The sequence below is a fragment of the Poecilia latipinna genome, unplaced genomic scaffold (assembly GCF_001443285.1).
Source record: "Poecilia latipinna isolate Pla-1442-1.1 unplaced genomic scaffold, P_latipinna-1.0 Scaffold1592, whole genome shotgun sequence".
Classification (NCBI taxonomy): domain Eukaryota; kingdom Metazoa; phylum Chordata; class Actinopteri; order Cyprinodontiformes; family Poeciliidae; genus Poecilia; species Poecilia latipinna.
Window position 1 is genome coordinate 126,640 of NW_015114208.1, and position 24,776 is coordinate 151,415.

General features: G+C 40.0%; 2 protein-coding genes across 2 annotated transcripts; both read left to right on the top strand.

Moving 5' to 3' along the window:
- On the top strand, nucleotides 1-18,973 carry prkcda (protein kinase C, delta a). Its single transcript, XM_015059047.1, has 18 exons — nucleotides 1-97; nucleotides 4,065-4,194; nucleotides 4,327-4,526; nucleotides 4,608-4,674; nucleotides 6,003-6,159; nucleotides 6,612-6,643; nucleotides 6,768-6,853; nucleotides 8,167-8,296; nucleotides 8,374-8,474; nucleotides 9,332-9,425; nucleotides 9,549-9,679; nucleotides 9,801-9,974; nucleotides 10,062-10,153; nucleotides 14,409-14,471; nucleotides 16,538-16,676; nucleotides 16,788-16,976; nucleotides 17,651-17,779; nucleotides 17,916-18,973. The coding sequence occupies exons 2-18, from the start codon at nucleotides 4,086-4,088 to the stop codon at nucleotides 18,072-18,074; spliced, it is 2,052 nt and encodes a 683-aa protein (XP_014914533.1). The 5' UTR covers nucleotides 1-97; nucleotides 4,065-4,085; the 3' UTR covers nucleotides 18,075-18,973.
- A 1,282-nt stretch (nucleotides 18,974-20,255) lies between these two features.
- Nucleotides 20,256-24,478, top strand: LOC106963889 (protein RFT1 homolog). The gene is made up of 10 exons (XM_015059056.1): nucleotides 20,256-20,464; nucleotides 20,542-20,627; nucleotides 20,716-20,838; nucleotides 21,968-22,259; nucleotides 22,416-22,550; nucleotides 22,636-22,896; nucleotides 22,971-23,115; nucleotides 23,199-23,304; nucleotides 23,390-23,639; nucleotides 23,986-24,478. Exons 1-10 carry the CDS (start codon nucleotides 20,402-20,404, stop codon nucleotides 24,148-24,150), a joined length of 1,626 nt encoding a protein of 541 aa, XP_014914542.1. The 5' UTR covers nucleotides 20,256-20,401; the 3' UTR covers nucleotides 24,151-24,478.
- Nucleotides 24,479-24,776: the final 298 nt, after the last annotated feature.

The window sequence follows — 24,776 nt, forward strand, 5'->3', positions numbered from 1 at the left end:
AACAGACAGAATCACAGAGCGAAAAAAGGAGAGGAAGAAAGAGTAACTTTCATCGGGCTGTGGAGAAGAAGAGCCGCAGCTGAGTTTGTAGGACGAGGTGAGACTGCTGTTATTCTGTTTATTTATCACTTTTTCAAAGTTTGAGCCTCTTAAGCCTCCAGTTTGATGAAAGCTGGTTCAAAGACCTCTTCTTATAGGTGGCTTTTCTCCTTCTTCGCCTTTCATCTGTTGAGGAACAATCTGTAACCGTTGACTTGTAGCGGGAGCTGAAGTTGACATTTTTCTGTGCGGTCTACCTAAAAAAAGGCGTCGCCACATGACAGTAACAGTGTGTAGGAACAATTTTAGAACAACGCAAATAGCCAGCAGGTACTTTTTTTTTTTTTTTAAACAATTGAAGTAGTTCTTGTCGCTTGCTTTTATGAATTGAAAGGTCGCGACGGATTTAATGATCTATCAGACTGAACGATGGCGCTGCGGGGTCAGCTAAGGAAAAATAGCAGTATCGACAGGTGAGGCGCTCATCTAGACCGCTCCCTAGTTTTTAATCAGCTCTACTAACTATTCCATCGGAGCCTTTAGTTGGATTTATTATGCTTTAAAAAGCGTGGCAGATACATATGGCAGTTCAGTTTGTTATTTAATCCAAACGTGGAGAGAGGATGGGAGCAGATCTGGACAACATGGACGGGGGTGTAAGATTTTTCATGAGGACAATCTGGCTGTGGGGTTCTGTTTGAGTCAGACAGCAGATGACATCTGTCAGCCAACTGACGAGCGACCACATCCGTTGTTGCATAAACACAAGATTCAGACGCACCGGCTGAAGTGATTGGCTGCTCACTTTAGAGTCCATGATTGACATTTAGTTAATTGCGATTAAGCTCTCAGAAGAACAAGTCGGACCTCTAATAATAGTGCAGCTGTACTTTGATGTTCGAGTCGTTAAAAGGCAGAAAAATGCCTAGAAGTTCTAGTCTCATCCAAACAATGGAGCATTGTTCAGGTTTTGTTGATTTTTCCTCTCCATTTATCTTGGTCAGAGCCAAGCTCCTGATGCCGCTGTTAGAAGTCAGTCAGGGGAATAGTTCAGGATTTCTGAAGTGGCGAGGCTCTGCTGTAAACTTGTTGGTGTGAAGAGTACAAAAACTTTGAGTAAAAAAAAAAAAAAAATTAACTACAACTGTAGAGATCTACAACTTTTTTTAAAAAAATATGACTCATCGTATATTTGCTTATTTGAAATAAACGATTACTCCTACTGCTGTTCTTGATTAAAAAAAAAAAAATTATCTATAATTTTTGTCGTACATTTTTTATACATCAATTTGAGCAAAAATATTTAAAAGACACATTTAGGAGTTTTAATGTAAATTGGTATATTTCTTAGAATATTATGCTCTTTTCACCCTTCAGCTATTTGTTAGTATGTTAGCATTAGCAGGTTAAATAGCTCACCTGCAGTCGGCTCTTTGCCAACTGTATTTTGTTCACAAGGTAATATTTACAATCAAGTTAGTGTTTTTCTCTAAGTAAAAGCAAATTGTAGAGGTTTTCTTTCAACCATTTGGCTAGCACTGCACAGCAACAGTTGGGGAGGGGCACAGCACTGCACTGCTTGTCAGGCGTCTCATTTAAAGGAAATCAAAATGTAGGTATGGATGACGTACAACTTTTATTGGTTTTTAAACCTTATAAAAGTGGATACTGGCAGCTGGTGCATGCTTAGTTGTAAGCTGTAATATCTGATCAGCAGTGTATGGCTGCTATTAGTGCCTTTAATTAGTCTAAAGTTAGATTAGCAGTAGTTGTTCTTGAAGGCTGAAGCCGAGACCAAAGTGGACTTCTGCTGTCTTAAAGCAACTCCAGTCTAAAAAGAAAAAAAAACAACAAAAAAATAACACATTGATTAATGCGAATGAGATTTTTATAAACCTATAATCCATAATCACATTTGCAGTGAAAGATTTCTTACCGAGAATCTGATGAGCGAATGGAGGTAGGTGTTGGTTCTCCACCAATGACGTTCCTGTCTGATAAATGTAGTAAAAAATTATGAATGTAAAGAGTTCCCGGTCGTTCCTAGCAGAAAAGCAAAGCAGAGAAAGTAAAAAATATGGCATTTTTTGTGTGTGTTTTTATTCTGACTTATTTTTACATCAGACAAGTTCCTCCTCTGTATGCGTTTCCCACAGGAAGATTATTGGTGGTGCACTGCCTCCTGCCTCCTTTTCCCATGTGAATAACCATCCAGTGCAAATTTAACAGCAATTTAGAGTTTAATAATGTTAAGTTTGCAACATCTTTAAAGATTGTAGTTATTTTAAGATTGCACAAGTTTTCTCTGTTTTTTTTTTAATTAACAAGCTTTAACCTCCAGGACCCATTAATCTGTATTTATTTTAAGTTGTTACTGCATACAACTTAAAAATCTTTCCTTATTAAGTCTCAACCAGACCCAGTTTTGTACTTTATCAGTTTTAAGCAAGAGCAATCTTTCAAAAACACATAGAGATACTTTAGGCCCAGGCTGTAAGTGTGAGACTCATTGCGTATCTTCTTCTATGGTAAATGTAAAGGCATTTGCTTCTCCACCAACCCTGCCATTTTTCATGCATGCATGAATTTTTGCATGAAGAAGAGTATTTTATCATTCTGACCGGGAAGTTTAACGCTTACTGTATGCTGCTGTATGTAACGTGAGCGGTGAACTTAACAGATGGGACAAATCGAAGCTGCACACAAACCAGTCAATCACCCCTGCCCTCAATCGCACGTTGTGCTTCTTATTGATTAACTCCGAAAAACCCCATGACATCACAGCCAACAACAACAACAACAACAGCGGCGGCAGCGAGCGACTCTGATGTTCAGGACCTTTCTCTTTAGTGCGCACTATTTTCTTGACTTGGTGTGTTTTTATTCGGGGCGGGGGTGGAGGAGGGTCTTACTTTTCCAGTCTCTTGCAGTCTCACTGTGGGCGCCATGCTTTCAGGGATGTGAATAACGTCTAGGCTGAATGTGGAGCACAGCATGCCTGGCTTTGGATTAGCAACGTGTTAAGGCTTGTTCTGTCGTTGTAGTGGAGGCACACGCCTTTAATGCTGAAACTGTCCTCTGACAGCAAAATAAAAAAGCAGCATCGGCCCTGGCTGATGTTTAGTGCAGTTTGTACATGGAGGTGTGGAACTACCCAAATAGTTATGCAAACCTGCATGGCCATGCTAAGGGATCGTATAGCATCAGCAGATATTTAGTTTTTGCATTGCATGCACTAAGATGGGTTTTGCTTTGGCTGTTGTGGAAGTTGTGCTCTGAATGCAGAAAATGGCATAATTGTTTGTCAGGGTGTGTATTTTGAGGGGAAAAATATATATATATATATATATATATATATATATATATATATATATGTGTGTGTGTGTCTTTTTTGTCCTTTTACAACAAGGAGAGCAACCTGTTTCCCTTCAGCAGTTTTCTGCCAGAGTCCCAATGAAAACACAGTTTATCTCTTACACCACCGATCATAATTCATTACTTTTATTTATTTCCAGAGGATTTTTTTCAGATTTATGGTCGACTGTTTTCGTCCAGTAAAGATAATTTTTGCACACTGTAAATCTACTGATTCCCATTTAAAAAATAAACTTTGTCTGAATTGGCTTTGTTTATAAAAAAGGGAAGTGACCACGAGCCAGAACTAGTTTTGGGTTGACATTTACCAACACCAGACTTGGATAAAGGCTCACGATCGAACTCCGCATAAAGAAATTCAACCAATCTTTTTTTTTTGTTTCTTAAAACATAAAAAAAACCCATTTAAAATAATACAAGTAATACAAGAATACAAGTAGAGCAGAAAAGGAAGAGACTCCCAACAGCTACGAAACCAGCGTTATCTTATTTTTTCTATGATGTTGTTCTTACTAACTATCCAGAAATCTGCTCTGCTGCGTGTGTTTCTAAAATTTTGTGACGTGTTTGTGCTATAAAAATTCAAAGTCTTGCTGTTTGAATGACAAATGCCACCGCAGTAATCCAGCACGTGTATGTGTGTGTGAAAGGTTCTCCTGCTACTCTGCACCATGGCTCCTTTCTTGAGGATCGCCTTCAACTCGTTCGATATGGGAATTCTGCCTCCTCTGGCTGGCCAGCCTTTTTGTGCAATCAAGATGAAGGAAGCTCTGACTACAGGTGAGACAATCTTCGATTACATTCGCTGGACTACTTCTTTTTAACGTTTCTTGCAGGTTTTCTCATTTCTTATGTTCAAAAAGACCAAATGGTAAACTGTTTCCTCTGTCGCCACTCCTGTCCTCCTCTTAGAACGAGGTAAGACGCTCGTTCAGAGAAAGCCCACCATGTACCCGGCCTGGAAAGCCAGCTTTGACGCACACATCTACGAGGGGCGTGTGCTTGAGATACTGCTGATGAAGACGGCGGAGGAGGCGCTGGCCGAGGTTACCGTCGGCGTCTCTGTTCTCGCCGAGCGTTGCAAGAAAGCCAACGGACGAGCTGAGTTCTGGGTAGGACATGGAACGTCCCCGTCTCAAATTTGGACAAACATGAGGGGGTTTTTATTTACCTGCTTCTTGTTTTGTGTTCAGGTGGATCTCCATCCATCAGGGAAAGTGATGATGGCGGTGCAGTATTTTCTGGAGGATGTGGATACGGGTAAAAAGCTTTAGACGCTACAGAGCCCTACAAAGTATTCACACCCTGTGAACTTTTCCATATTTTGTCTCTTCAAAACCACAAATCTCAACATGTTCCAGTGAGATTTAATGTCATAGATCCTGAGACCAGCCAATAAAATCCACTGCAACAAATTGCAATCATTCAAAAGTCACCTTTTTGGAAAACAGTCCATCTCTGTATAGTGTAATTTTAACATTGATGTAGATTTTTTGTGAATGTTTCTGAGATTTGTTAGAGAAAATGAAGATCAAGGAACACAGATGACAGGTTGGGGATAAAGTTGTGTAAAAGTGTAAAGCAGGGTTGGGTTATGAAAAAAAAAAAAGCAAAACACCCAGCTCTGAACATATTACAGAGCCAAACACCATACAGGTGACCCAGCAAACATGCAGCAGAAGGTTCTCCGGTCAAATTGAAGTGTTGGGCCTACATATAAAATACTGTTCTTGGCAGATGGCCATCATTCCACAAAATCCTAAACACAACATCCTAACCAAGGTTTCCCCCAGTGTTTTGTTAGCCTGGCGGGCCACCAGGCTTTACTTGTGCCCCACCAGGCTAAGCATTGCTTATTCTTTTAAGTCTTTTTAAAATTCGCAAAGTTTGCTAATTTTTAAGATTTTATAGTTGGTGTTCAGGTGTTAATCTTCCAATCTTTTAATAACACATAATTGTCAAATGATATTTAAACATTTTTAACTTAAAAACACGACGGGTCGCTGGATGAGTGGCTGCCCAAGCGCCCAATCACCAGGCTTAGCAAGTTTTCCGAGGGAAACGTTGCTTATGGAGATGCATGGTGGTGGCAGAGTCATGCGCTTTTTCTCAGGAGGGATAGCAAAGCTGTTCGGGGTAGATTGGATCATGGGTTGAGTTCAATAGTACTCCTGAGAATGAGCCAGAGGTTGAGCCGTGGGCTGATTTCTGCCAAAGCATATTCATGTGGCAAAACGGCCCAAACAAAGTCAAGACCTAAATTCAGCTGAAAATTTGTGGCAAAACTTGAAAACTGACATTCACAGATCCTGGCCGTTCACGCTGACTGAGTTTGAGCTGCTTTACAAATAAGAATGAGTAAAAAAAAAAATCAGCTGCAAACAGTGGTTTTATAAAGAAGTGAAGAACTGTAATGTTTGTATTTTAATTGAAGAGATTTAAGCGCCATAGATACTTTAGCAAAGCTTTATCATGAGCTAAAGCATAATACATTATATATTTGTAAGGCTATCCATTTGTGCTGAACTTTTTCACTTGTTTCTTACACACATTGTGCAATGACTGAACGGTGTTTCTCTGTTTTAAAGAGAGTAAACACGCTGCGAAGGAGGAAGAAGCTCCTACACTCAACCGAAGACGAGGAGCCATTAAGCAAGCGAAGATCCACTTCATAAAGAACCACGAGTTCATCGCCACGTTCTTCAGACAGCCAACTTTCTGCTCTGTGTGCAGGGAATTTGTCTGGTCAGTCCAGTTTATATTTCAGTCTTTAGAAAACTGCTTAGGGTCAGCAAATAAATGGCAACCACACACAAAATGGAAGAGTAAAAACGGAATTAAACACCTTACGTGTGGATGCGCCGATGTGCTGCATTTTGTGCTAGATTGCCAGAGAGCTTTAAAGAGATCGTGCTCCAGATTTACATCTTGATAAGTGGTTCTATTCTTTTCACTTGTTGAATTATTTAACACTTGTTTTTCTTAGAATGCAAGTCCTAATCTTTAAATCAGACAAATGACTCCTCGGCTTCTCATAAATTCTTCAACGTCCGGTCTCCATTTATTTCAGTAATTATAGAGTGAATATTACCAATAAGTCAAGGTGCTTCAATCCACACTGGGCATTGTATAGGAAAGGAAACAAAAAAGGAATATGGAAACGAGTTCATTCATTTCATTTTTACTTTCTTCCACAGGGGACTCAACAAGCAAGGCTACAAATGCAGACGTGAGTTTACATCAATATTTAATTTTAGGAAGAGAGCAAAATATCTGTGTCTTGTGCTATAATTGAAATGTGATGATGCATAAGGGTAAAATTCTCTAGTGCTGTTTTTTTTTTTTTTTTACAGAATGCAATGCAGCCATCCATAAGAAATGCATAGACAAAATCATAGGCAGATGCACCGGTACTGCGGCCAACAGTCGGGATACTGTGGTATGTGACCCACTGGTTTTGCAGCACATCCTGTATGTGAGCGTTCTCCATATGCCTCCAGTTTGTTTTCCAGTCCAGCGTGGGCTTTTCTCACTTTTTGTCTTTTCTTTTTCTGTACATCTTCTTTTAATCTTAATCCTCAGATTGATCTTAATGTAGTATAAGTGGTATTACCATCTATCTGCAGTTAAGATCTTTCAATAAGCACTAATGTTCAAAGATTTGAGAGCTGCATTTCAAACGCGTGAGACCATTTCGTACATCTCCAGACACATGATGTGTAAAATGACTTAATGTTGGAAAGACACCATTTAATTTTAAAGTTTGACAAACAAACTTCATCATATCATTTTGATACAGTTCTTTTTTGGTGTCTTTGTACATATGCATTGTTTTTAAAGAGATAATCTGGGTATGTGAAATTAGAATATAAACTTCATTTATTGCTTTATTTTTAGTAATTCAGTTTAAAAGTGAAGCTCACAGATTCGTGATAGAAAGTAATGCATTTATGGTAATTATGATGAGACTGGCTTTCAGATAATGGGAACAAAACATTCAGTTTCTCAGACTGTATAAAATGTATATTTTAAATGGTAACGACTGCTTATTAACAGGTGTGTTCATGTACAGTACAGGCACACAGGAAGGCCAGGTTGCATCGTTCACCTCTTCTGCATTGTTGAGTCTCACCTTTCACAGATTCTCCAGGGATTTAGATCAGACCAGTCTGTTAGCAATTCAAGCATCATGGTGCATTGAACTAGACAAAAATAACTATAATTGTGCATCAAATACAGCATCCAAGGACTCCTTTGTGATATTGCACACATTATTGATATTGCAGGTCAGAAGCAATTTGATATATTGCTCAACTCTAAATGTGAGTTTTACTTTTTAAATGGAATTACTCAACCAAATGCACCTGGAAAAATGCTGCTAGTCTGTTTTAAGTAAGATATACAAGTTAAAAGATCACAAATGTTTCCCTGGGCCTTATTCTGCAAGATAAATTGCTTTTGATTATTCTTGTTTTGTGAAGTTTACTTTTTGCAGTAATACCGATTGCCTTAGTTTGTCTTCAAACTAATATTTAACAAATATTGCTGAAGTCCAAATGGACATTATCCAGCACTACTTTAATCAGCAGTAGGAACAGGCCTGTTGGACTTTCCATCAGACATTGGTGACACTTTTGAGAGATAAATCTGATAAAATTGAAACACACAAACCAGAAATGACATTGCAGGTCTCCAGTTTGTACAGGATTATTTTACTGCGAGTCATTAGAGAAATCCTCCTTATTCCCACAGTTCCAGAAGGAGCGTTTTAAGATCGACATGCCCCACCGTTTCAAGATCTACAACTACATGAGCCCCACTTTCTGCGATCACTGCGGGAGCTTGCTGTGGGGTCTGGTCAAGCAGGGCCTGAAATGTGAAGGTAAAGCACAGAGATGGTGAAACAGGAAGCAGCTTTGTGCCATTGTGCTTGACCGGCTTGTTTGACTGTGCTTGCAGACTGTGCCATGAATGTTCATCACAAGTGTCAGGACAAAGTGGCCAACCTTTGTGGGATCAACCAGAAGCTTCTAGCTGAAGCATTAACACAAGTTAGCCAGGTGAGTTGGTCATAAATGGTCCAGTCAGGTGTCTTCACCATCAGAATAAAGGATGGTGCACAAGACTCGTCTAATTAGATTTATTTTGAACAGGCAGATATTTGATCAGTTATTCATCTGTGTTGTGATGTTTTACTTCATAAAATAAATGCATTCTTAATCTCATTTGCATAACATCTCACTGCATTACGGCACTGTAAACTTTGGTCTTTGTCCAGCCATGTTTGCAGTTGTTTGAAATTTTCTAATTATTTACCCATTTTCTGTTTTTCCTGAATGGCATGTCTTTGGTTTTCCCCATTTTGAACAGTTTCCCTTTGTCAAAGAATAACAAATAAATGTTTTTCAACTTCCAACTTAAAAAAGGAAAGCATGCGAGAATAAAATGCCTTAGTTACACACATTGGAAATGTTTGAGGCCCCATTAATTGTGGCAGCAGTGATTTTATCAAAAACAAATGTAAATGTGGAATTATTTTTACCCTAATATAAAACTTGCTCAAGTTAAAATCCTAGTTTTCTCAACATATTACTCCAGTAAAAGAGCCACCTTTCATTGTTTTAGACATCTTTATGAGCAGCACCAGCATGTCTTAGGTTTTCACATTTCTCCAATACGGAGAGAGTTTAACCTTTAAATGTAAAGATTTTTCAAGTCTGTCAAAAAAGTCCTTAAATGTGACACTAGACCTGAACAGTTTACAAATCCTCGTTATTTTTGAGAAACATAACGGCAACATTAACAAGTGAAGAAATTACTCTCTCAAATGGTGTGTGGACTTATCACAGCTGCATGATGAACCTTTTCTATAACATTTCTTATTTATTTATTTATTTTACCCCCCGCCTTCCACCAGAAATCAACTCGTCGCTCGGATCCCAACCTGCCTGATATTGGTGACATTGGAATATATGATGAAGTAAACAAACTTGCTGGACTTGAAATCAACGGTACGTAATCACATTTCTCTAATCTGCATCTACTTGACATATTTCTGTTCTGTATGGACCCCTTACATGGAAACAGCTTTGAAGCAGGTTTGTGAATTTTTTTTATTGCTATCTGTGTATTAGATGGGTCTCCGTACGGTAAACTGTGGGAGGGATCCGCCCAAAGACCCCAGTCTCGTCTTACCCACCTGACCCGCGTCAATGTCGACAACTTCGTCTTCCACAAGGTGTTAGGAAAAGGCAGCTTTGGCAAGGTACCCTCACTCATCAGCTTTATCTGCAGTGGAAAATGTAGATTATAGACAGTTGATAATAAAACTGATTAATCATCAGGCGCCTATCTAAATGTTGGCATTTACTGTTTTCTCCTTGCAGGTCCTCCTTGCAGAGCTGAAGGGCCGCGGAGAGTATTTTGCCATAAAGGCTCTGAAGAAGGATGTGGTGCTCATGGATGATGACGTGGAGTGCACGATGGTAGAGAAGAGAGTCTTGGCTTTAGCCTGGGAAAACCCCTTCCTCACTCACCTCTACTGCACCTTCCAGACCAAGGTAATCCTTCTCCTCAACTGTGAGCCATTTAGCCATTTTTTTCTTTTCTTTGCTGCTCTCAATTCTCGATTTGGATCTTCTCCACAGGAGCATCTGTTCTTTGTGATGGAGTATCTGAACGGAGGTGATCTGATGTTTCACATCCAGGAAAAAGGACGCTTCGATCTTAACAGAGCAACGTAAGTGACTTCTGCTGTCGTTTCTCAACGTTGACCCTTAAAAGCTTAGATTTCTTATCAGAGAGTGGGTTAAATGATCCCTCGCTGTATAGAGGAGAACATGCTCATTTCTTCGCTGCATGTTGTTTTTTTTTCTTGCACATAGTGCTCTGGAGCCTGGCTCATATGCATCTGCTTCTTTTTATTAGCAGACTAAAGCTAAAGAGTAAAGAGTGAAAAAACCTTGTAGCATTGTGTGTTCTGTTTGTGGGGAGGTATCAGTTACTGCCACCCACCTCTCATCACACTACGGGAATCCCTCCAGAAAAACAAAAGGCAAGCTGGTGATAGAAAGTGTGATAAAGCTCAACATTTGGCTGCAATTCAACCAACTAAGTTTCAAAAAGTACCATGTTTGAAAGAATTTCTCCCAAGCAAAGATTTCAGTGGCTTGCAAAGGTATCACACACAAAGTACTTTATAATGTTAAGTGAAAGGAAAACAGTACATGACTTATATTGGTTTATATTTTACTAATGAAAAATGTAATAGTGTGTGATGTGCATTTTTAGGCATGTTTTTCTTCAGAAAGGCCAGAGAAGCTGATCAGAGGTAAACGAAGGGCAACATTGGAAGAAAAACTGCTGGAGGCTGCAACAGTCTCTGTTCACCTTCCAGCAGGACAATGGCTCTAATCACACAGCTGCAGTGTGTAGTTTAGGTGAAAGCACTTTCATGTGTTCAGTCAGAATCCACACCTGGGTCCAACTGGGACTCTGTGGAAGAAACTGAAACAGCGTTCATAGCTGCTCTATATGGAATATGGCTGAGCTTTAGCAATTTTGCAAAGACGGAAAATAGAAAATATGTCAGCCTCTCGATGTTCAAAGCTGCTGGAGAGATAACGTGAGACTTTCAGCTGTAATTTCCACACGAGGTGGTTTTGCAAAGTGCTGACTCAGTGACCAAAAGATTGCGATTGTTGTTGCATGAGTTTCCTCCTTACAGATGAGGTAAGAAGCTGAAGGGACTCGGAGTAGAGCTACTGCTCCTCCACATCGAGAGGAGCCAGTTGAGCTGCTCGGCCTTCCAGTTAGGATGAAATCCTTTCGATTGGCCTGAACGCTTTGGGATTCCCCAAGAGGAGCCCAAGTCTCTGCTGAGGTTACTGCATACAGTGACTGGTCTCCCAGTTACATCTCCTGTAGTTAAACCAGTTGTTGTGTGTTGGACATGAGCAACACTGTACTTTAACATGAAACTCTAATCCTGTGTTGTCAGCTGTTAAATCCTCCTGCCTCATGTTGGATACTTGATCCCTCAAGAGATGGGCAGAGTCGGCTTCATCACCATGTTGTATTTTACGTTATTTTGTCAATCAAGTTTGTTTGTATGTTGTCTGTTTTTCCTAAAAAGATTAAAAACCTTTATTCTAATAATTATAAATGAACTGTGGGTAGTTTTTGGCTTTTGATTCCCAAAAATAATCGAACTTCTCTTTAAGAACAATGATATATAAAAACGGTATGAGCTGCATTTAGTCCTGTGTTTCAAATGTCCGCCTGGATGTTTTTGCTTATTTTAATTGTATGCAGTTATTTAAATGTCCTGTGAGTAAATATATATTTGCCCATTTATCAATAACAACTGGAACTTTTAATATCTAGCAAGTTATTTTTGCAGTTTACCGTCTATTATAAGATTGCCCCTCAGATTAATTTCACTCGCTGCTACTGCTGGGGTGAAATTACCATTGGCTGGAAAGCGCAACGCCTCCCCCCTTCAGAAACCGTTGGAATTTTTCAGGTAGCGCAACGTGTGGCGGAATTACGGTACTGCAACTTGGGCTCGATCGTCGCCACTACGTTCGGGCTGGCAGGGTTAAAATACTAAGATGTGTTCAAACTAAGATGGAATAACGAGTTAGTTCGCATGTATCTTTATAAAACAAACCCACAATGTTCCGTAACAGAGAAGCTCAACCTTCACGCTCTCTGCTGAAACTCTTGCTCACTCGCACAGCTACTGTTGCCATTGTATCACCTTTAACAGTCTGCTTATCACACTTTGAGATCAACAAATCGTGCTTTTTCCACACACAGCTGCCTCTGCAGACATTTCTCTACTAGTCTGAAAACTAGTGTCGATGAGTAACAGCATGATGACCAATCGTCTGGTTCCTGGCACCAGCTGATGTCTCTGTCCCTCTCTAGTTTAGCACCCTAGTTTATTCAAGGAATTTGGAAGATTTTCTGTGAATAGTTCGTTTATATCAACCTGTAGAGGAAGAGTCGCTAAGCCCAATTTTAATATTTTTCGTTTATCGTCAAAAAGATTTCAATGGAATAGTTTTGTCACCTTTGCTGACAAGCTGCAGATCCTCTTTCTTATCGGTTTGTTTCAGATGTGTTTGGATGCTATTTTGTGATGACCACAATCTTCAGCATTTCTCACATTTCTGTCCCAGTTCCTGTAAACATTATTTTTGGTATAGCTTAATCATCTGGATGGTACAAATACATCCATTGATTACTTTTTTCGGTGCTGAATGCTGAATATTTAGCTTTGAATGTTGCTGCTGAAGTCGAGTTTCATCAGCCCAGACGATGCTTTTCAATCTGATGATGTTTGATTTTAGTGAAGCTGTGTGGATTGTTTCCTCAGCTTTTCCGGTCTTAGCTGACGGGAGTGACAGCTGCTGTTTGCTTAGAGGTGGTGTTTCTGGATAACTTGGTGCCAGAATGGTTTTTGAGTCATTGTTGCCATTGTTATCACCTTTAACAATGTCCTTATCACACTTTGAGATAAACAATTCATGCTTATTCATAGATAACTGCATCTAAATTTATTCAGACCGTTTACTGTAGAGCAGAGAGAATGCTGTGAATGAAAATCCCAGCAGATCCTCAGTTTCTGAAATCCTCAGACCGGCCCCACTGGCAACAACCATCATACCACATTGAAAGTCACTTGAATCGTCTTTGCTCTTCATTCTGATACTCAGTTTGAACTCCATCACGTTGTCTTCTTCGTGTCTAAATGCCTAAATTCATCGTGTTTCTGCATTTGGTTGGATGATTCTCTATATGTGCAAACAAAGATTTGCACAGGTTTACCCCCTAAAGTTTGTGGTTGGGTGCATAGAATGAAATTACACAAAATATCTGTGTTTGGGTCTGTGTTGTCAAAAATACAACTGTGGCAGTAAATTAGAAAAACTGGTGCCTTTTTAAAGTTTTTCTTTGTGCTTTGTAGCGTTTTTTTTTTTTTTTTCTAGTGTGGAGCTGTGATCTCGTTTGAGTTGAATTCAAAACTCCTTACTTTAGTCCTAAAAAGGCTCTTTCTTGTCGCTGTGACACAATATATACATCCTGTTTTTGGTGGTCTGCAAGTTGTCCGAGACGCCCGGCCTAAACGAGAACCATTTCTTCACTCAACTTCTGTGTACGTTTTCCTGTTTCTGCACAGCTTCCCGTACCACCGAGTATTTGCATGACACGTGTGGTGGAGTTTGCAGGTTTTTGGCATGAATTTGGTACAAAGACTCTCTTAGTTTGTTTATTATTATTTTTTGTGTGTGACTGCACATGCTGTCACAGTCAAATGGAGAGCTGTGCAGTTATCTGTAGCATCTGCTTATGCAACACTTTTCCTTTAGAGTTTCAAATGACCTCTTTTACTAACACAAAACCGGTTCTCTCTGTACATACTTTTGACCTGTTGAACTGTAAACGAGAGTCTGCTCCAACGTTTTAACGACGTTCGCGGTGCAGAAGCTAAGCACGCAATCCGGACTGCTTTCCAGATCCTATTTTAGGTTTCTGTTCATGCTGAGGTCTTTTTATTTACACAATTTGATTATTGTTGTACTGGAGCTACAAGATCATTTTCATCACCACTGTTAAGTGAGACATTGAGCAGCCATAAGAGGGCATCTCGCTTGGCTCCTGTCAGTGGATCCTTTGTGGCGGGCGAGCAGGAGGTGGACCGGTCTGTTTGATTGCTCTCGCTGATGAATTGTTCCACCTGTCGCTCGGTAGGAGAAGCAGGTCAGCGATAGGCTAATCTTTCAGCTCACACAAGCTCTTGGGTTTCACATTATGAGAGTGTTAGTCACTTGTCTTCTACACCAAACAAATGTCCTCCTGAATAATTCAGGTCCGCACTGAAACAAGTGCGGTGTTCAGCTGTCGGCTCTGCGCTGAGGCAACCGCGGCGCCGGGCGGCAATTTTCCATCTGAAACGAGTCACTGATTTTCTGGCCGTCTCCCCTCAGGTTCTACTCTGCTGAGATCGTGTGTGGTCTTCAGTTCCTGCACTCCAAAGGAATCATCTACAGGTCAGAACAAAAAATATGTGTAGTACTTAAGTCTCAATTAACAGCACATGCTTAAAGACATTATTTTTCTTCTCTTTACACACATTTATTTTTCCATTATTTCTATTAACACCATTACTTTCAGCCAAGCTGCCGGTTGTTTGCGAGTGTAAATGAACTGAAAGTTCAGAAAAACTGCTTGGTTAGGTAATCCCACACACTTCCCTGCCGAGAAAGTTTAAATACCATTGTGTGGTAAAGCAGTCACGAGCAAAGGCTGTTAGGAAAACTGTGACTGCAAAACTGCACGCACAAAAAGCATGTTGAGGAGAAGGAGCGAACTGGCATGCAACTGTTGTATCATAAACGGATTTGAGAAACTACAGAATACATAAAGATGCATTTTGATATATTACAGACGTATAGTTCAGTACCAGAGCGATTATGTTAAGTGCTTTTTTATGTTGATGTTGATGATTATTGCTTTGTTTCAGCTTATTTTGCTGAACTTGAGCTACAAAGATATTAAGATATTAAGAAAATGACAGTTCAGGAAAAGATGAAAGCCTAGTTGGCTTATATAAGGCCTCCATCCAAATAATATAGAAAAAAAACATTGAATATAATCCAAGAATACAAAACTTCATCAGTTCATCATAACTGTATAAAATACAATCACAGAAAACCCCCCATAAAAACACAACTACAAAGTGTTAGAACCTCAAATTCAGCAGCTTCTGTGATATTACGTGACATTAATAAAAAGAGAGTTTTAATTCAGAAATATTTTGACCCACATCATCTCACAGTTGACCATCACTGATACTTTCCACAAGAAGGGTAACCCAGAAAAGGTTGTTGCTAAAGAAGCTGTTTTTTTCACTGTGTGCTGTATCCATCAGAAGAAAATTGAGTGGAAGGAAAACAAATGTTAGAAATAGGTGCACAAGCAGCAGGCATAACCTTGAAATGATTGGGGCACAGAAGGCATGAACTGCAGCTGGAGTTAGAGCTTCAAGAGCAGCCATACAGTATAATCTAAGACCGGGGCTTCAAGTGTCAAATTCCTTCTTTTAAGCCTTTTCTGAAAAGGAGACAACTGAAGCATCTTACCAAGATAAAAAGGACTGGGCTGGTGCTGCTTTCAGATGAAAAATAAAAGCTGCATTTCATTGTCTTCATGCCAAGCTGCACTGATGGCAGTGCTTCTTGAAAACAGAGCCCAGACCAGCATTGAGTGCATTTACAGTACAGGACATGGACACACTTTTCTGGTATTTTTGTATTTAACTCATTTTTTATTGATATTATGTAATCAAATTTTCTGAGAAGTCAAACTCTGGCTTTTTATTGCTTATTATAAGTCACAATCATAAACATGAACAGTTGAAATATATTAGTTTGTGTGGGAGGAACTTATAATATATATGAATTTCACTTTTTAATGGGACACTTAGTAAAAATTAGATGTGTAATGTGGAACATATTTGTATGAGACAATTGGGATTTAATACGCTTTGGCTTCTTCCTACTCCCTTTTGTACTGGATATGAAAGGTTTTTTATGTTTGATGATTATTGTGTTTTTACTGTTGCATTTTCTTATTTGTCTTGATTTTTCTCTGACATTTTACATGTTCAAAATAAAATAAAGATCTAAGGAAGAAAATTAACTGAATTACTCAAATTAATCTGAGTAATCACACATGAAAATCATAATAAATGCTTGTTTTTACTGTTTATCAAATGTTCCACTTGTCAAAAAAAAACAACAATAACAAAAAAACACCATAATATCCTGAGAATTGAAATAACTATTTGATAGGAAAAAAACTAATATTTAGCATTAAATGTAACATTAGACTGTACAAACGTTACTTGAAAGCAGGAGTGGGACTCAATTAGTCATAAATCAGCTGGGATTCAAACACTTGACACTTTATTGCATTAGCATTAATATCAAATCATTCTTCAAGGTTCATTATGTGATGAACCTTACCTTCATCCAAAATAATTGTACATAGTAACTGGAAACCGACAGCGGTTCATCTCATTTAATCCTAATCTTCTTTGTTTTAAATTTTTCAGAGATCTTAAATTAGACAACGTGATGCTGGATCACGAGGGCCACATAAAGATCGCTGACTTTGGCATGTGCAAGGAGGACGTGTTCGGGGAGAATCGGGCCACGACTTTCTGCGGTACCCCCGACTACATTGCTCCAGAGGTAAACCGGATCGCGCTTACAGGCCCTCCCTTGTTCTGAAAGATTTCCGCTTGAAACAGACTCGGTTTGTTCAAAATGCTCCAGACTTGAACGCTTCCTGTTTCGACCCAGATCCTGCTGGGACAGAAGTACTCGTTCTCAGTCGACTGGTGGTCGTTTGGGGTGTTGCTGTACGAGATGCTGATCGGCCAGTCGCCTTTTCACGGCGACGACGAGGATGAGCTGTTTGAGTCCATCCGCGTGGACACGCCCCACTATCCTCGCTGGATCAACAAGGATGCCAAAGACCTGCTGGAACGGGTTTGTGTCACATGACTCATTTTAAGTCAACAAGAGATGCAGGTTACTAGCAACTGTGTGAGTAAGCTTTGAAAGGTTAGTTAACCAGGTCAAATTGCGTTTAGTGCATCACTGTGTTTTGACTCATAGAACAAATCCTTTGTAATACTCTTGTATCCAAATGTCTTTTACAATAAAGGTGCAGCGGAAAAAAATTAAATATCATCATCACCACCTTTATTAAAGACACAACTAGGTCCTCATGAGAGAAAAAAAAAAAGAATAGTAAAAAGTTTAATATTGTTTAGATTCTTTACATGTGGAGTGAAATATCTGAACCCTTTGAAACCCCAAAACATTAGTGTCTCTCATTACCTCAGATTATTTCACTTATAACGAGACAATTTTCCCGTTTTATAAGTGACGTACTGTGCTAGTCGAACTAGTACTTTTCCATCAATATTAAGTAATTATTGGCTTACAACAAGCTCCTACATCTTTCTGAAGAGTTACTTGTGAGATGTTTTTTCTTATTTCAGGTGTTCTAAGATATTTGCACTAGACGCTAGACCAAAATGCTTGCTAAGATTTTATGCCTTTGCAGCATCGATGCTTATGCTAATTTTACTGAAATCGGATTGCAGACATGTCATGTCCTAATTTAATCTAACTTTTTTTTTTCCCCCTCCATGCAGTTGTTTGAAAGAGACCCCTCACGCAGGCTAGGAATCGTGGGATCGCTTCAGTCGCACTCCTTCTTCAAGAGCATTAACTGGCAGGCCCTGACGAGGAGAGAAGTTGAACCTCCCTTCAAGCCCAAAGTGGTGCGTTTCACGCTTTGTTTTTTTTTTTTTTTTTTTTCCATAGGAAAGACATTACAAACCACAGACCCTGCGCTATTATCTGATTATGGCCACTCTCTTTTAGTTTCTCTGAGATTTGTTTTCTTCTCGTTTCCAGAAAGCTCCAAACGACTGCAGTAACTTCGATCGGGAGTTCCTCAATGAGAAAGCGCGGCTTTCTTACAGCGACAAGAACTTCATAGACTCCATGGACCAGGCTGCATTTGCTGGCTTTTCGTTCATAAACCCCAAAATGGAGCACCTTCTAGAGAAGTGATTGGTTTTTAGCACCAACCTGACTGAGGACGTTTCCCCTGCTTTCTGACAAATGAGGTGTTCCTCAAACAAATCAGTATTTATGTAACTTTCATTTCGGGTGCAAACTGTTCTCTGTTGGTACATATAGAAAATAATGCCTGTACTGTATATATTGATGTTATTGCATTTGTGTGCATGCTTATTATTGGTTACGGCTGCGAAAGCCTGTATGAGTAATAGCAACATGGTGGGAGGCTGAAAATACTTTGACTCCGTGTAACGTCAGTGCTACCATCTGCAGCCTTTTTGTTTCCTTCGTCACATGCAGCTGACTGTAACTGGAGACGGTAAATAATGAAGGGAGGAAACGGCTTCACGTGTGAACTGTACTGTTGTAGAGTAATTGTGTAAATCAGGTGAGTGCATGTGTATGGCTCAGAACAACATGTCTGTTTTCAAACTGTAGATCAATAAGGAACGTTATGTGTCAGAAACCTCTGGACTCTTGCTTTTGACTTAAGATTCAGCCTCGGTTGTGTTGATTACTGAAGATGAAAAGATCAAATTTAAACGCAGTCAGCCGCCCGTTGCTGTACGGAACGCTCCTGCCTATAGACGGTGGTAAAGTTATGACTAAAGAGAGTTTAATAATTGTATCTGAATGTAGGGAGCAGGACATCACTGAATTGCTGTATATAGATATATTAGATGTATATTGCTGTATCATGTATATTGGTTTGGTAATGATGTAATTTTTTTTTTACTATCTCCATGTATACATCTGATTTAAAAAGCAAAACATCAGCTGCCAAGACTGCTTATTTTTTTTTTTTGTTTGTAATAATGAAGCTCTTAGGTTTATGTACATCTAATCTATGGTACAAAGCATTGTTATTAAAAAGATTACATGGGTTGGATTATGTTTGTTATACATGCTTCTACTTTATAGTCTGAACACATTTATTTTGTTTTTTAATCTGTGATTGCACTTAGTTTTTGGGAACAAATATTTTTAACATTCATTTCAAGATGAGCCGATTAAATGGCTTCCTAAATGCTCCTTCACTTTCCTACATTTTATCATATTATAATCACAAACCTCAGTGTATTTTATTAGCATTTTATGACGACCAACACAAAGTACATAGACCACAGCAGGAATTAATGATCATTTCATTTCTACAAATACAACCCTGAAAGTCGTGCCATGTAATTGTGTTCGACTCTGATTTAATATCCCAAAATAAAATCTAATTTATTCAATAGTTGGTAAATACAGTCCACGTGTGTGTAATTTATTCTCAGTCTAAATCTAGCTGTTCTGTGAAGGACTCTGAGATTTCTTGGAGAACATTAGTGAAAAAGCAACATCAGTCCAAGAAACAGGAAGAGGGAGAAAGTAGTGGAGAAGTTTAAAACATGATTTAGTAATAACCCAATATCACAGAGCTCCGCACAGTCTGTCATCTGGAAATGGAAAGAGAACGGTAAAAATACGAACCAACCAAAGAATGACCAGTCGCCTAAATGGAGCACCAATCAGTGTTTAGGGAGACTCTGGTAACCATGGAGGAGCTGCAGAGTACCAAGAAGAAAACAACGGTTGAAACAAAACTATAGAAAATCCAGTTTTGTTGCCATAAACCAGGTGGAAAAAACAACAAAAGTGGTCAGATGAGACCAACAAGGATGTTTTTATATACACTATATACTGTAATCAACCTGAATATCCTAACATACATTTCTGTACAATTTGGTTTTATAAAGTTTATATTAAGAAAGACTGATGTAAAAAAGTTTATTCTACCTGAATTTGGTTATTTGCAGCTGTGTCATTTATGTTTATTTTTTTTCTGCCTTTAGTCCTAAAAAAAACCAAACGAGAATTAGCACCTAACTTTCTTGCAAAATATCAAACCAGTTATGTTCTAAGTTTCTCGGCACTAAGCAGCCTTTTTCGAAATGCTTTTTTACTCTTACTTGAGTAATTTCTTGGTTGACTAATTTTTACTTGAGTAAAAAAATATGTTGAAGTGGCCCACTGTTATTAGAGAGCAACGTTTGGCAACTCTATCCACCTCTGCACAAACGCCACATTTCCTCTAACAGAGGCACTGTTTTAAATCATAAAAGGGAGAGCAACGCCCTCTAGCGCCACCAATGGAAATCGCAAATCTTTTGACGTCACCGCGCCACGTAACTACGTACAATGTGTACGGAAGTGCTTGTGTTCCACTGCTCGACTTGCAGGATCTGTTCTAAGTAGCGACTCTACGATGTTTTCCCGATTTAAAAACCAGCCGGTTCCTCTTTGACGTCCGAACCGAACTTTATAGTGGGTCCAAAATGAGCACGCAGGACATCTTGAAAAATGCGTCCACTTTGGCGTCCTACAACGTTTTACTACAGGTGAATAAACACTTTCCACTATTCTGTTGTATGACACAAAACATGCATGTTTTGTTTTAACCCTTCCCGTTTCCTAGGTGATGTTCCGTGTCCTCACCTTCCTCCTTAACGCCTTCACGCTGCGGTTTGTCTCCAAAGAGCTGATCGGCGTGGTGAACGTCAGGTAAGGAGAACAGCTGGAGGGGGTGAGAGTTTCTCTGTTCACCTGCCGTTGTGACCCTGTGCTTCTCCTTCGTGTCTCCAACATTCAGGCTTACGTTGCTGTATTCTACGCTAGTGTTTTTATCCAGAGAGGCTTTCAGGAGAGCCTGTCTGAGTGCAGAATCAGGGACAAACCGCAGCTGGAGACAAGTCATCAACCTGCTATGGCTGACGTGAGTCATATTTAATCTCAGTAGGTTCGAGTGTCGTTGATCAATTACACCTGATTTATGCTGATTTGTTCATTTTTACACACCAGACAGTAACCACTTTGTGCTGTATCCAGCCATAGCAATAGAAAGTTGAGTAGAGGGAAAAAGTGTGGCGGTAAGAGGTTCGCAACCAGCAGCAATAACTGCATTAATGAGACTATTGTGAAGATTACTGAAAAGTTTGAGATTGACTCACAATGCTTGGACTGTGACTGGATTCACAGTCTAAACTGTGGATGCAGCTCATCAACATGAGTTGCCTTCCTTGTGTAAACCAGAGATAATATTGAGTCTTTTGCCTGGGCTGAGGTATAAAGCAGGGGGTCCACAACCTGTGGCTCCAGAGCCGCAAATGGTTCTTTGGATCTCACACAATGGCTCTTTATAACTCTGGATAAGATCTGGAAAACAAAACAAAACAAAACAAACAAGAAACACACACACACACACCCACACACACACACACACACCCACACACACACAAAACTAATGTTTCTAAGCACCAAATTCCAAATAACAACATGCAGTTTTGTATTCTCTAAAGTATATTTTGTTATCATTAGTTTTGAAACTATGTTTATTTAAATCTATGATTTTCCACAAATCATATTCTATAGAAAACAATGTATTCATTTTCTTTTTGTAACGTCCTGTTTTGGATTTTATTTTATTTTAAAACCTAAGAAGAACAGTTAAATGTTCTCTCTTTAAAAATAACTACAAACCTTCTGTAGAAGACATTCATCAAAAACAGGACGTTGTCATTTAACATGTGTGGCTCTAAAGTTTTTCTTTCTTAGCTGCACTAAGGGTAAAAATGGCTCTATGAACTGTAGAGGTTACATGCCCACGGTCTAAAGTGTTTTTTTTTATTATTTAACAGTACATTAGTTATTTAATTTGAAAATTAAGGTGCAACATGAGGAGGATGAGAGAAAAGGAACAGAATCCACATTGCTTGAACTCCAGTGTGAAGTTTCTACATCATTTTGTGCTAAATAGAAATCTACTTGTACATTTTCAATTCCTCATATGTTCAACACAATCCATCCATCCATTCGCAAGCAGATTAGTGTTTGTCATTTCTCAGAGTGCCTCTCGGGGTGTTATGGGCCACCCTTCTCGGATGTGTGTGGCTGTGGCTCCTGGAGGTGCCAGATCCCCAGAAGGTGCCTCACTACGGCCCTGCTGTGGTGCTGTTTTCCCTGTCGGGAGTGCAGGAGCTCCTGGCCGAGCCCCTCTGGGTCTTGGCTCAAGCGCACATGTTCGTCCAAGTCAAAGTGATCGCTGAGAGCCTGGCTATGATCGCCAAGTGCAGCGTCACTGTGGTGCTGGTGGTGTTTGCCCCCGATTGGGGTCTTTACATCTTCTCTGCTGGCCAGGTGAGACACAAAGCTGAACTTCTCCACAAATACAATACCCACAAATCACAATCTTCAATGTAGACTTGCTGGCTCAAAACTTTAATCTATAGCTTAAAGTTTCACTTAAAGACATGGAAGTGATTACAACGGATTGTGTTTTTCTTTTTTTTTAAGTTGGTGTACACTGGATTTCTGGTGTTGTGCTACGTCATCTACTTCATTCGTTTCTTGGGTTCCAAAGAAGCAGCAAAGAAGACCTTCCCTCTGCAGCATATCAGAGATCTGCTGCCAAGCAGAGCTGATGGAGAGGTTGTTGACCCAGAACAGCTTCACGACTGCATAGTGTTTAAATAAAATCCTGCCGTACCATCCTGACTGTCTGCTGTATTTGCAGCCGCTGGTAGACTGGACCGTGGCCCGGCTCACTTGGAGCTTCTTTAAGCAGTCGTTCCTGAAGCAGATCCTGACAGAGGGCGAGCGCTACGTCATGACCTTCATGAACGTCCTCAGCTTCGGAGACCAGGGCATCTACGACATCGTCAACAACCTGGGCTCCATGGTGGCACGCTTCATCTTCCTGCCCATCGAGGAGAGCTTCTACATCTTCTTTGCCAAAGTGCTAGAGAGGGGACGCGACGTGGAGAGCCAGAAAAAGGTGTGAACGAACAAAAGCAACCTCGAGATGGTAATCTTTGCTCTTGTCTCTTAACGTTGTGGTTTTCCACGCAGGAAGATGTGGCGATTGCAGCAGAAGTCCTGGAGTGTTTGCTGAAGCTGGTGCTGGTAATTGGACTAATTATCGCAGTGTTTGGATATGCGTACTCTTACCTGGCTCTGGATCTGTATGGCGGCGCTATGTTAAGCAGCGGATCAGGTACGTGTACCACAAACAACACTTAAAAACTGAATAAATGATTATTTTCTGATCTTACTAACAAGCTCCTGACTTCCTTAAAGGACCCGGTTTGCTGCGGTGCTACAGCTGCTACGTTCTCCTGCTGGCTGTGAATGGAGTGACGGAGTGCTTCGTGTTTGCTGCCATGAGCCAACAGGAAGTCGACAAGTAAGAACAGAGACAAAACAGACGCCGATAGTCCTCACGTGACCTCAGATCTCTTAATCTAACGCGGCTTGGGTTCGGTCCTCAGGTACAACCTGGTCATGCTGGCTCTGTCCATGTCCTTCCTCCTCCTGTCCTACATGCTGACATGGTGGGCCGGTGGCATCGGCTTCATCCTGGCAAACTGCCTGAACATGGCCCTGCGTATTTCCCACAGCCTGCTCTACATTCACCGCTACTTCCAGTCCAGTCAGTGGAAACCGCTGCGAGGCCTTTTGCCTTCCCCGCTCCTGCTGGTGGTGCTCATCATCAGCGCAGGTGTAACTGCAGGCTCTGAGGTACTGAAGAAAAGGTTTTATCTTATAATGCGTTATATTCAGAGACATTTCTGTACATTTAGAGTGCGTTCAGTATCTTTTTTTTTCACATCACAACCACAAACTTTAATGTGTTTCACTGGGATTTTATCCGATGGAAACAAACATATTTCACGTGATGACTGAAAAGGATTTGAAATAGGTATTCCACATAAAGATGAAAAAAAAAAATTAACACCACGGTCTCTGTTGAAGTTTGGGGTTGAAATGTGACAGTGCGATAAAACTCGAGGTGAATAAATATTTTATCAAGACGATGAAATGCTTTAATTTCTGTAAATTCAGCTTGTTAATTCTCGGTCGTCAGGCTGTTTTCTGCTGCGACGGCGGCTGGCTGTTCAGGATGGCCCATATCGGCGTAGGAGGAGTCTGTCTGCTCTTCGTCCTGGTGGCTGTTCTCCTCACCGAGACTCAGCTGGTGCAGTTTGTGAGGACTCAGCTGTTGCCTCGCTACAGAAAGAAACACACCTAACCAACCACACCAAAGACGACTGCTGCTGCTGCTGAGGAATGAAAATGTTTTACATTAACAAGCAGATTATCAACTAAATAACAGTTACTGCCTGTCAAACAGGGGGGGAATATATTTTTAAATTGGACCTTGTATGTTTTTACTCTAACATTCCCGTGTTGAATGTTTGCCAAATGTTATTTGTGGTTCAGGATCTTAAGTGTGAATGGAAAACATGAATGTACTTGAAAAATACGTTTTTTTTGTTACCAACCTTGTTTTTTGCACTTCACAGCTAAAAGTGTATGAAATGTTAAGTTAAACGAACAAAACAAAAATCTAACAATTTGAATTCAGTTTGGTTTATTTCTTTTGAGTGAGTAACAGAGAGAAAGAGGGAAGAATTGCAGCAAATGTCACCAGGCTGGGAATCGAACCTGCGACCGCTGACATGAGGACTAGGGCCTCAATGCATGGGTTGTGCTTTAGCCCCTGCGCCACCACAGCACCCCCTCCAGTAACATTTTAATCCTAGTTATAAACCATAGAGTCAAATTCAGTTCATTATTTAAAATTCAGAACCACTGGGTCAGCTAATGTGAAAAGAACTGAAAATGTGCTAAAATGGCTCAATTTCATCCGGTCTC